The sequence below is a fragment of the Apodemus sylvaticus genome, chromosome 7, assembly GCF_947179515.1.
Source record: "Apodemus sylvaticus chromosome 7, mApoSyl1.1, whole genome shotgun sequence".
In the NCBI taxonomy this organism is placed as follows: Eukaryota; Metazoa; Chordata; class Mammalia; order Rodentia; family Muridae; genus Apodemus; species Apodemus sylvaticus.
Genome location: NC_067478.1, coordinates 75372314 through 75385289, shown reverse-complemented (window position 1 = coordinate 75385289; position 12976 = coordinate 75372314). Strand labels below are relative to the sequence as shown.

Here is a 12976-nt window from a genome sequence, read left to right as displayed (position 1 = left end):
ATACTTCCCTGATCTTCCTTTTGCAAGGAAAAAAACCCACAGCTTGTCTTCAGCTCTTTTAGGGAGAAGGAGGGAGACCTGGACACAGAGGCGGGGTCAGCGGGTTCTTCCAGTTAGCAAAGTTCAGGAGGGCACCAACTCACCGCCTGTACCCACAAGATCGCCTCTTATCGGGTTACCTATAGTTTGCTGATTTCAAACATGGGACCATAAAATCCTGAAGTGCACCGGGCGTGGTAGCGCCGACCAGTTCTAAGTTCCAGCTCTCTGGAAGCTGAGACAGGAGGACTGCTGAGAGTTCGCGGTAAGCCTCGGCTACATCCATCGTGAGTTCCAGGATAGTTGGGGGCTCCATAGTGAGACCTTAGGTCAAACAAACTAACCAAATCAACTCCACCCACACGGGGGTGGGGGAGGAAGAAGCCCAACCCATTCATCTTAAATTTACATTTTGTCCTACTCAGCTCTGACACTGGCCTGGAAAACAAACCTGCCCTTTCTCCTCCAGCTTCCCAAAGGTGCCAGGTGGCGATCTGCAAAAGCATTGTCTGGCCCTCAGGGCTTGACAGTTAATGATTTGTCGCACGAGCGGGGCGGAGGAGTACCGGGACGCGGGCGAGCGTGCTAGCGAGCACAGCAGGAGAGCAAAGCAGGGCGCGAGCCGAGTCCGCGCCGTTCTCACAGGCACCGCCTCCTGTCTTCCGGGCCCGAGCACTTCTCGGGGTTCCGGGCACGCGAGGCTCGTAGGGACCCCATGGAGGCTGAGTCGCCGGCGAGCGCGGGGGCCAGCGAGCCCCAGGCGCTGGGTACGGTGGGCAGTATCGGCAGCCAACTGAGCAGGATCCGAGACAAACTCTTCACCTGGTGAGTGCAGCGCGCCGGGCGGGCCTGGGTGGCGGGGACCCAGGCAGGACGGCTTGCGACCCGCGCGCACGTGTCTGCGAAGCGGGGAGCCGCGGCGGCGACGCCTCGACTTCGGTTCCTTGCGCTCCCAAAATACCCAGGAGGTCGCGTTTCACCTGGGTGCTTCCCCCCACCCCACCCTTCGAAACCGTGGCGATGCTGACTTTTCGGAGGATACGCGGGGAATTCATCCGATTGGCATTTTGGTCCCCCATTTCCCTGTGACAGGGTGGGAGTCACCGTGGATGCAGTGAAGGAGCGCTGCCCAACCTGGCGCTTGGCGGGTGGAAGTGTTGCCCTTCCTGGCTCGGTGCCCGCATTCCTTCAGATCGGGATCCATGCCCACCTAGCCTGGTGATCGCCTCCAACTGGAGTTCACTCAAGTGAGAAAGCTCGGTTAAGTTTTGTGCTGTTGCAAACCGGAGACAGCGTCTGCCCCTGTTTTGGTGCCTGAGCGAGGCGACATGGCCATCTCCGGAGCTATGGTCCAGGGAAGCAGGTGGCTGATGTCACTGTGCTCTGTTGAGCCTTAGGTAGAGATGTTCTTAAAGAGTTGGCAGCGACTCTGGGGAAAGCTTTCTGTGGTCACTGGACGACTTGCGTTCTGGAGACACTAGCGGCTGTCTTCCAAATAATCAAATCCATTTACTGAATATTTACTCCGTGCCAGGCACTGCGCTTAGCCATTTATGTAGACAATAGCACCGCATCTCCTTCTCTTTAGAATATGGCGCTATTGTTAGACCCACTTTCCAGGCGGGGAAACACAGGCTAAGCAGTTCACTTGGGGGTAATGAGAATGCCAGGACTACAGGCTTGGGCCACTATCCCCCCTGGGCAACGAATTCCAATTGAAAGATTTTGAAAGCCATGTCCTTGAAGAGGCATCTCACCCTCAGAGCTGATCAATAAATGTGTATACGTGCATTTTTTTTGTCATAAATAAGCATAGTTTTAAATAGATGCTCGGGTTCAAAGGGGCAGATGGCCCCAAGTTTCTCATTCTCCGACATCTGTGTAATGCCACTATAATTTGGCAGTGATTGATTAGCCTGGAGATATTACAGTGGCATAACAAAGGACACAGACTTTGAATTCAAATCTTAGTGAGCTAGCTGGTTTGGACAAGTCACAGAACTCTATGTTCACTCACAGTGCGCAGTGAGAGAGTTCATGCTCTACCTGGGTCAGACATATGGGTTCAGTTCTCAACAATAGCAAACACACACACACAGGAGGCAAAATGACTCAGCCTGATTACCTGAGTTCAATACCCAGAACCTACAGGTGTGATAGAAGGAGGACCAACTTCCCAAAATTGTCCCCTGATCTACACACGTGTGCTGTGGCATGCATGTCCACACATATACACATACACAGACACACGAAATAAATAAGTGCAAAAAAAAAAAAAAACCATCGAAAGCCTTTAATACTACCCTTCCCCCAACCTGCTTACCCTGTCGGGCTTTGAGAGGATTCATTGGTTGACCGCACACCTTGGCCCATTTCAGAGTCCTGCACAGATTAGTTGCCACCACCAGCTCTCTCCATTCCCTGGTAATGGGAACATGTGGTAACTGGGGAGATGCCAGTGACCCCAGGCCGGGGTAGATAATCTAGCTGATAGCTCAGCAAGAACTACCAAGAGCTAGTAAAGATGGTTTTCTCTTCAGAGCATAGTGCTTTCAGATAATGTGTTTTATAACACATTTCAGATTTCTTCTCCTTCTAGGGGAAGTTTATTTTGCACCTCCCTGAGGGAGTTTTACTTTCTTCTTTGTATGATGGTGGTTTGTGGGTATCTTCCGCAACCCCGGATGGTCCTGCTTAACATCACATTCTACAGCAGCCTTAGCAGGGAATGGATGAATGAACGAATAGCTGAGAGATGATACGCTCTTTTCTTAATACTTTGCTTTGCTCATAAACCATTTATTTTCCTGATCCAAAATTGCATGCCAGAAAAGTAAATTAAGACCAACAATATTTCTGGACTCTAGAGCCCATAAACAGTATTTGCTCTTATTTGGTCTTTAGTTTCCCTATGTCCCCCCCTCCCTTTTTTTTATTCAGTGTCTCTCTGTTGTCCTCAAGCTGGTTGCAAACTCTAGTGTTAAAACGATCCTCTTGCCTTAGCTTCCTGAGTACTTGGAACCGCGGGTGTCCATCTGTTTCCTGAGACAAAATTCACGAGGAATCCTTTTTCTTTTGCTACGCTCTGATTGCTTCCCAGTGTTGATCTTTATTCTGAGGGCCACAGATCTGCAACTTTCTTTCTTGTTACTGTTTTTCAGTGTCTCAAGTAGACCATGCAAACTTTTAAGTTTCTGTTATCTGAAGCTGGCCTTGAACTCCCAACCTTCCTGTCCAGGGAACCATGAACAATGGAGAAGATAGGATACTGAGCAATAGTTTATACCTTCATAGAGACACTCACCCTCTTTTTTTTTTTTTTTGCTTCTTTCACTAAAAGAAACAAGAGTACCTTGTTTGACAAGTGGGTTCTAGGTGACCCTAACTCCTGACTTACCTGCCTCCCTTAGGGAACAGACTTTTTTTGAAGTGTGAATACCAGATTACTAGACTGACATGGTGGGGCATGCTGTAATCTCAGCACTCAGAAGGTGGGGCAGAAAGCTCAAAGGCGTTCTGGGGGTTCAAGGTCAGCTGTAGTGATACCCTGTCTTAAAACCAGAAGAGGATATAAATGCTATTTTTTCTTCAAGCTTTATACTGTTCTGAATTAATGGAATGAGGTATAGATTTCCCTCTCTCATAGAGGCTGAAGGTGTTAACGGCCCTTCACCACTAAGTTTTATAAGCATTTCATGTCTGTACAATTCTGAATGAGCTTAACACTTCTAATAAACGCCCAGACCAGCGAATGAAAAGAGAAGGAGAAGGAGAAGCAGAAGAGGAACAACAACAACAACAACTGGGGGGAAAAGTATCAGATTGCTCGATTACTTACTCCACGAGTTCAGTGTGCACTTGTGGGTGATAGACCTCAAATGTCCCCAAATAGACTTGAGCTGGACTTTTGTGGTATATTGCTCTCAAGTCAAGTGATCTGTTGTAATTAAAGCCAGGGATTTCCAGGAGTGCCGGAGGACACGCACTTACTATTTGTGTACTGTCAGATAGTTTGCATTCTGGATCAGAGGCCTTAAGTTTTTTTCATGTTCCAAATCGCACGTTCCTTACAATGGTCAACTTTCTTTCTCTAGCAGAAAACTTTACTATTTCAAGAGCTTACCTTTTCCCTTAACAAATAGATGATAAGTGATTGAGGGCATAGCTTTTTATTGTATTTTCATAACAGTGCTGGTCAGGTTTTGCTTTGTTTTTTTTTTTTTTTTTCATTCCACACACCTGAAATATCTATCTGTAGTGGGCCTATGCTAATATTTCTGAGCGGAGAGGTAGGTATGATTTAGTTTCTGTTTTCAAGAGGGCTCATAATTGAATTATGGTAAGAAATTATGATAAGCACCATAAGTATCATAACCATAATTATGATACTTTGTCGTGATAAGTGCAAAGTTCTGCAGTGGTGCTGGGCTACAGTAGTGAACAGAGCTGCCTTCCAAAGTTCACAGCTGGTATAAAGGAGGGCAGAGGTCAGGCCTGCCAGGGTGAGGGACAGCTGAGAAACTTGTAGTTTTGTTCCTACAGGTGTGAAAGAGGTAGCCAGGTTTGGAAGGGCTAGCGAGTGTTTTACTTAAAGGGAGGCAAGGAACTTAGCTTGAAAAGGGCTAAGTGGGGCTGGAGGAGGGATGAGCAGTAGTAAGTAGTCCATCAGGGTACGGGAGCACTCCTTGTCACTGTCCATCAGGGTACGGGAGCACTCCTTGTGACTGTCCATCAGGGTACGGGAGCACTCCTTGTGACTGTCCATCAGGGTGCGGGAGCACTCCTTGTGACTGTCCATCAGGGTACGGGAGCACTCCTTGTCACTGTCCATCAGGGTATGGGAGCACTCCTTGTCACTGTCCATCAGGGTACGGGAGCACTCCTTGTTACTGTCCATCAGGGTAGAGGAGCACTCCTTGTGACTGTCCATCAGGGTGCGGGAGCACTCCTTGTGACTGTCCATCAGGGTACGGGAGCACTCCTTGTGACTGTCCATCAGGGTACAGGAGCACTCCTTGTGACTGTCCATCAGGGTACGGGAGCACTCCTTGTGACTGTCCATCAGGGTACGGGAGCACTCCTTGTGACTGTCCATCAGGGTACAGGAGCACTCCTTGTGACTGTCCATCAGGGTACAGTAGCACTCCTTGTGACTGTCCATCAGGGTACAGGAGCACTCCTTGTGACTGTCCATCAGGGTACGGGAGCACTCCTTGTGACTGTCCATCAGGGTATGGGAGCACTCCTTGTGACTGTCCATCAGGGTATGGGAGCACTCCTTGTGACTGTCCATCAGGGTACGGGAGCACTCCTTGTCACTGTCCATCAGGGTACAGTAGCACTCCTTGTGACTGTCCATCAGGGTACGGGAGCACTCCTTGTGACTGTCCATCAGGGTACGGGAGCACTCCTTGTCACTGTCCATTAGGGTATGGGAGCACTTCTTGTCACTCTCCCTCAGTCTATGGGAACAAACTGATCTTCCTACAAACTGGCAGATGTTTTGTCCAGTGTGTACCTATGTGGCACATGTATTCATGGTGCCCGAGGAGGTCAGATGAGGGCATTGGATCCCCATGGACTGGGTTACCATCAGCTGTGAGCTGCCATGTGGGTGCCAAGGAATGAACCTGTGTCTTCTGGAAGAACAGCCAGTGTCTTTAATTGCTGATCCATCAAAGGGTGTTGTTAAATGGCATTGTTTATGAGAACTAGAGGAAATGAGACATTTAAATGCCTTGTGTTGTGGAGGTCTGGGTAATCCTTTATCCTACCTGTCTCTAAATTCTTCCAGCTCCATTTCTACTGTGCAATTAATTACTACCTGCTTCTGCTAGACCTAGGAGTCAGGAGTCAAGTCTACTGTTATATACTTTATTATAGCACATTTTGAATTTAATAATTTCTCATGGGGGCAGCTGTGCATCTTGGCTTCTGCCAACACAACACCCTTACCCCTCAACATACACGCAATGTGACAATCAAAAATGTCTCCAGACACTGTCGGATGTTTGTTTTTAACTGCCTCAGATATTTGCGCGCCACGGTGCCCAGTAACTTCCCATTTCCACCCGTACGTAGAGCTCAGCTCTGTGCTGAGTGTTGTCCTGTTGTCTTCTTGAGGGCTGAAGAAGAACTGATGACCTGGTGACATTAGACAGGGTCGTGAGGAAGCCTAGAGCCCTGGGCCATAGCTCACAGTTGAGTGCTTTGATGGGTGTTGATTCTGTTTGGCTGGATTCATCACTTTCTCTGCACTGCAGGGATTTGTCAAAGGGCAGACAGTGACTCTGTGTGGTACAGGGGAGAGGAGAGAGTAGACTTTAAAAGCTGTCTTTCAACAGGCTCTCCATGGCCCCCTGGCCTCACTACCCAGGATCTCTCCCCAGAATCTGACAGATGGCTGTCAGAGCTTATTCCTCATCTTGACAACCCTTCTAGAATATTCCTTCAGCCCATCTTCCCTTCAGCCCTTACAGCTACTACTTTAATTGAAGCCTTTGTCATCTCTCATCCAGATTCTTGCAGCTTCCATCCATGGTCTCCTTCACTCTGTCCGCCAGTCACCTCACTACACAGGAATTAGAGAGCTGGCCAAACAAACAAAAGGGTAGCAATAGCCATTGTCTGGTGAGAATTCCCTGGTGACATTCCATCAGCCCCGAGACACACCTACACAGCTTGGCTTCTCATTTGACGGAACAGATGAGTAACATGATTGGATCACACAGCTGGCGAGTGGCAGAGAGAAGTAGTTACAGTTGGTTCGCACCTGAAACCTGCTTTACAAGTTCCGAAGCCTCACCATATCATCCCTGAAAGGCAAGGCTGTAGGATACTGCCCTTCACCTGAACCGATGAGGTACAAACTAAGAGATATCCTGGGAGTCCCTAGAAGTTGCTCAGATATTACCCTGGGATGCAAGTGAAGAATGGGACCTGATAAATTTCTTAACTGGTCTCTGGCATCCGCAGATACATCGCTATGGCCATTTGTGTAGTTGGGATTTTATGCAAGATGTCTGACTTGTTAACAGCCGTACTCCAGGCTGGGTGGCTTGGGAAGAACAGGAATTCATTTCTTACAGCTCTGAAAAGTGGGATGTCTGAATTTGAGGCTCTAGAAGGTTTGGTGTATGGTGTAGGCATATTTACTGCCTCACAGATGGCCATCTTCCCATGATGCTTTTATATGTCAGAAGGGGTGAGAGAGCGACCTGGGGCCTCTCTTTTACACATCAGTCCCAGTCATAAAAATGAACTCTGTGCTTAATTACGTTACCTATTGTGCTAAACACTGCAATTAAAAGCAACTTGGGGGAGGAAAGGGCTCATTTTAGTTTATAAGTCACAATCTGTTAGTGAGGGAAGGCGGGGCATGAACCCCAGGTAGGAACTGAAGTGAGGCCAGTGAGGAGCACTGGTGAGGCCAGTGAGGAGCACGGCTTACCAGTTTGTTCCCTGTGGCTCATTCAGCCCATGTTCTTTCTTTCTTTTTTTTTTAATTTTTTTTATTTGATATAATTTATTTACATTTCAAATGATTTCCCCTTTTTCTAGCCCCCCACTCCCCGAAAGTCCCATAAGCACCCTTCTCTTCCCCTGTCCTCCCACCCACCCCTTCCCACTTCCCCGTTCTGGTTTTGCCGAATACTGCTTCACTGAGTCTTTCCAGAACAAGGGGCCACTCCTCCTTTCTTCTTGTACCTCATTTGATGTGTGGATTATGTTTTGGGTATTCCAGTTTTCTAGGTTAATATCTACTTATTAGTGAGTGCATACCATGATTCACCTTTTGAGTCTGGGTTACCTCACTTAGTATGATGCTCTCTAGCTCCATCCATTTGCCTAAGAATTTCATGAATTCATTGTTTCTAATGGCTGAATAGTACTCCATTGTGTAGATATACCACATTTTTTGCATCCACTCTTCTGTTGAGGGATACCTGGGTTCTTTCCAGCATCTGGCAATTTCAACCCACGTTCTTATATGACTCAGGACCACCTGCCCTGGGATGGTGTCATGCTAGCAGTTTGGCTTTCTCCTTGAGAAAATGCCCCGCCCCCACCACGTGCCTATTGGCCAGTCTGATGGAGGCAGTCTTCAACTGAGGTTCCTGGTTTTCATCCCCTCTGGTGACTCAAGCTTATGTCAAGTTGACAAAAACTAAACAGCACACGCCCTCATGACCTAAGCAACTTCCAAAGCTACGTACGCCTCCAAGTGCCTCCATCTTGAGGATGAGATTCTAACATAAGAACCTGGGGAGGGTAACAAGATTTCGTCTCTCTTGAACTGCTCTTGAAGAAATCTGCAGCTAGCACAAGTCTGAGAGCCACTGGTCCCTCTGCTCATCTGTCACTCCTGCATTTCTCCCTTCTTCTGCTTTACCTGCACATACAGTTAATTCCAGTGTTCTAAAGATTATGTTAAAATGTCACTTTGAAATTTCCCTTTTGCCGGGCGTGGTGGCGCACGCCTGTAATCCCAGCACTTGGGAAGCAGAGGCAGGCAGATTTCTGAGTTTGAGGCCAGCCTGGTCTACAGAGTGAGTTCCAGGACAGCCAGGGCTACACAGAGAAACCCTGTCTCGAAAAACCAAAAAAAAAAAAAAAAAAAAAAAAAAAAAAGAAAGAAATTTCCCTTTATATCTACTTCCATGTGTACTGTTCACAGACGTTCTTATTACACAGAACAGCCTTCACCTCTGTCCACTTGCAGAAATGTGTTCATAATTCCAAATAAAACCTACACCCTGTCTTTTTAGCCCTGGCAGTCCCCAGTCTGTTCTTTTTCCTTTACTCTTCCCTCTTTCCTTAAAAAATATCTGTCTGTCTGTCTATATATGTGTGTGTGTGTGTGTGTGTGTCTGTGTGTGTGTGTGTGTATGCTTATGCTGAAGGTGTATAGAGGTCAGAGGACAGCTCAGGAATCATTCTCTTCTACTGTGTGGATTCTGAGTATTAAACCCAGGTCGTAAGGCTTGGCAGTCAGTACCTGTAGCTGCCGAGCCACATCATGAACCCCAGTCCACTCTGCCTATGAATCTGACTTCCCTAGATGCCTCCTAGTGATGGGCTGGACTCAGGTGCTATTTGTCTCTTTTCGAGTGCTTAGGCTTCTCCAGGCAAAGCACAAGGGCCCCTCTCAGCCTCCCACTTCCCACTCCTGGACCATCGACCAGAATGATGGTCACTTTAGAGGCAGAGACACCCCACCCTTTGTCCTTTGGCTCCTCGAGTGCTTTTGCCATCTGGCTTCTTATGGAGGAGCCTTAAAGAGTTTTGTAGACAGTACTAAGATGGCAATTGTGGCCTCTTCCAGCTGGCCTCATCCACATCTTCGTTGGACACCCCTCTTCTTGACCTGAGGTACTTGTCCCCCCCACCTCCCCAGCTTGTGGCTGAAAGCTTCAGAAGAGTCATCACTAGCCAGGAGAGCACTTCAGGTCAGAGGCTGCAGTTCATCCTGGAAGCCCCTGTACTCTTTGTCCTTGGCACAAATCCAAAATGGTAGCAGTTCTTCCCATGATGGGGACAGTAAAAACCCATTTTTAAAAAGTAGAATATCGTTACTTGTTATCTTTGGCCGTTGCATATGTGTGAATAATGTGTTTTGATTATATGCACCACCAACTCTCCTCCCCCCTTGAAACTCCCTGCTCCTTCCTTCCTCCTTCATGTCCTGTCTGTTTTTGTTATTGATAACCCTCTGGGTCCAGGTAGTGCTGCCTGTTGGAATGCTGACTGACCTTGTTGACACGATCTCATGCAGGTAACTACAGATGTACTGAGTTTGTGGGTGCAGCGGCCATATCATGTTCTGAAGATAGCATTTCACACACTGTTCCCCATCCTCCAGTGCCTGTGTCTTTCCATTCCTTTCCCAAGATGCTCCCTGAACCTGAAGACTGGGGTTGGTATAGATGTCCTATTCAGGGCTGAGTACTCAATGGACACTTGTTCACAGCTCTTTGACTAGTTATGAGTCTCTGAATTAGCTGCTGACCACTACAGAGAGAAGCTTCTCTAGCCAAGGTTGAGGGTGGCTCATATCAATCGTACAAGAATAAATATTTAGAAGCAGTCTGACAAGTGTGTTGTTTAGCAAAATGACAGGAGAAGGTTCCTCTTGGGCCTGTGACCTCCCCAGCCATGGACTCATGACTAGGCTTATAGTACCAGACATGCATTCCTTCCTGCGGAGCTGGCCTCATATTCAATCTAAAAGGAGTTGCCTACCCCCATACTGTGCATGCCAGTGTTTCATCACTGCATGCATCTGGCCTTGCAGGTTGGTATTGAATGTGTGGAGGGTTGACTGAATGGGTGTCACTAGTGTCTCTTCTCCCTCCCCACCACAGACTGCATTGCACCCACTGCCTGGCACAATGAAAAGCAGTCATCAGAGAAAGTTTTCAGGTCGGTTCCAGCTTGATCTCTCTCTCTCTCTCTCTCTCTCTCTCTCTCTCTCTCTCTGTCTTGCAACCAGTGAATTTTAGCTTCAGCAATAGGGTCTTACCGCGTAGTTCTAGTGGGTAACCCAGGTCAGTGGTGGTAGCATGTGTTTTTTAGGGGGCTGTGGGGTTTCTTGACCAGTAACACATAGGAAGGTATCCTATACCCGGTGCTGAGATTTTCACTTAATAGCCCATCTTCTGGGGGAATCTTTGCCTACCCATGTGTGGTTCTCCCCCTTCTATTAGATGTGGTAAGTAAGATGTGAGAGCCGGGACTGAATAAAAGCAGGCTCTTTCTGAAGGGCATATTTCAGAATGTTTGGAAGGAGGCTACATGGGCAGAGGACCTGAGTTGCCACCCCTGGAAACCATTTTGACACATGCTCTGATGAGCTCATTAAAAAAGTTCGACACTAGGACTGTAGCTCAGTGCCTAAAGCACTAGCCTAGCACACTGAAGGGCCTGGGTTCAATTCCCTAGCACTTCCTAAACTAGGATGGTGGCGCCCTGCTCTTTCGTGTGAAGAGCAGGACCAGGAGTTCAATCGTACCAGCCTCTGCCAGCTCTGGGCTCTCCAGGGCTTCATGAGATCTTGTCTCCAAACAGCCACAACTGAACAGATCATTTCAACAAACAAACAAACAAACAAACAAACAAACAAACAAACAGCACCCTTTATCCTCACTCCTCATGACAAAAGCTAGAAAATTTCCTTCTGTTACTGAGATCATTAGAAAACTTACTTCAAGCAAGTGGGTTTTCCGGAAAGCCTCAAGCTTGTTCTTTTAAACACTAACTACTTAAAAAGTCGAATCGAGTGGCACTCCTTGTTGTCTCTCACTTCTGTTAATTTTTCTATGCATGATATCTGTCAGCTGTTCTTCAATATTGAACTGGCTTGTACTGGACAACTCTCCAGGGCAAGCCAATTCATGTAATTATTTAGCAGGTCCATTTGCTGCTAATCTTAGAGATTTTGGTAAAAACAAAGACAAAAAAAACAAAAACCCAAACCAAAATTTTATTTACAATTCTTAGCTGGCCATCATGGTACACTTTTGTAGCTTCACCACTGAGAGACTGAGGCAGGAGGATTGCTGTGAGATCAAGGCCAGCTTGGGTTACATAGTGAGTTTCAGGACAGCTGAGGATATACAGTAAGACCCTGTTTCATACAAAACAACACAAAATAAATCAAAATCTTTAAAAACAATTCAGTTACTTATTTAGTGTGTATATATGTATCTGTGCATGTGTGTGCACAGATGTATGTGCCTTTCTACCCAAAGAGGTCACAAGAGAGTCTTGGGTGTCTTCCTCTACCACACTCTACCCACTCCTTTGAGGCAGAATCTCTCTCTCCCTGAGCCCAGGACTCAAGTTTTCTTGGATAGGTTGGACCTCAGCAAGCCTTGATAATCCCCGTCTCCACGCCCTTTGGAGCTAGCGTTTCAGGAACCCCAGGTTGTTCTATGAGTGCTAGGATCTGAACTCTGGTCTGGACGGTTGTATATCAAGTTCTCTTAACCACAGAGCCATGCTTCTATACCCAAGAGATACAATTAAATTCTTCACTGCACATTTAAGACCCAAGAACGATCTTATTTCCACACACAAAGTGTGTGGTCCTTGTGGGTTTTACTATTCTGCAGAATAACAAGAATGTGCCCTGGGGCATCTAAGTGAATCATTTGTCTTATTTCTTCTAACTCACTCCCACGCTGTAACGTGGGACTTTTTTTCCTGTCTTATCAAGCATATCTCAGGAAACTTGTGTTCTTTTAAAACTATAGTTTTTAAACTATTAACCCCCCCCCCCAGGAACTGAACAACTTTGTACCTTAGAACTACTAGAAATAGGCCGTACATGAATACTTCAGTAGTTTTGATTTTTGTTTGTTTTTTTGATATGAAATTTCTCAGTGTAGCCTTGGCTGTATTGAAATTTGCTCTGTAGATCAGGCTGGCCTTGAACTCACAAACATCTACTTGCCTCTGCTTCCTGAATGCTGGGATTAAAGGTGTGAGCCACCACTGTCCTGCTGGTTTTGACTTTTTTTTTTTTTTTTTTTTTAAAAATAACAGATTATCTGTTGTAGTCCTGGCTGGCCTTGAACTCTTTGTGGAGAAGGTGACCTTGACCTTCTGATCTGTCTTCCTCAGTGCTGGGATTGCAGGCAAGCACCACCAAGCCTTATTTATAAAAGCTCTTGATGCTCAGATTTGGGATGTTATTTTGAATGGGTATAGGAGTCTGTGGTAATCGTACATTTGGACAAAGTAGATGTTATGCTAATGATGTGAGCCAGCTTCTATGACCCACTACAGTGGGGTCTAAAACTCATTTTCAGTTATTTCTTTAAAGCTAGAATGTTTCAGGGAGAGTTTGACTCCGTTTCTTTAGTACCTATTCTTATTGAGAACTTGGGGCTGGGTTCATTCGTGGTGCAGCAGATCTGCCCAGAGCACTCTGGGG

General features: G+C 46.8%; 1 protein-coding gene across 1 annotated transcript in view; it reads left to right on the top strand.

The window, feature by feature from the left end:
- Positions 1–484: 484 nt before the first annotated feature.
- Slc35f2 (solute carrier family 35 member F2) overlaps positions 485–12976 on the top strand; it is a 46710-nt gene continuing 34218 nt past the window's right edge. Inside the window, exon 1 of the mRNA XM_052188326.1 lies at positions 485–864. Coding sequence (XP_052044286.1) covers positions 755–864 — 110 coding nt within the window. The 5' untranslated portion in view covers positions 485–754. The remainder of the gene's footprint in view (positions 865–12976) is intronic.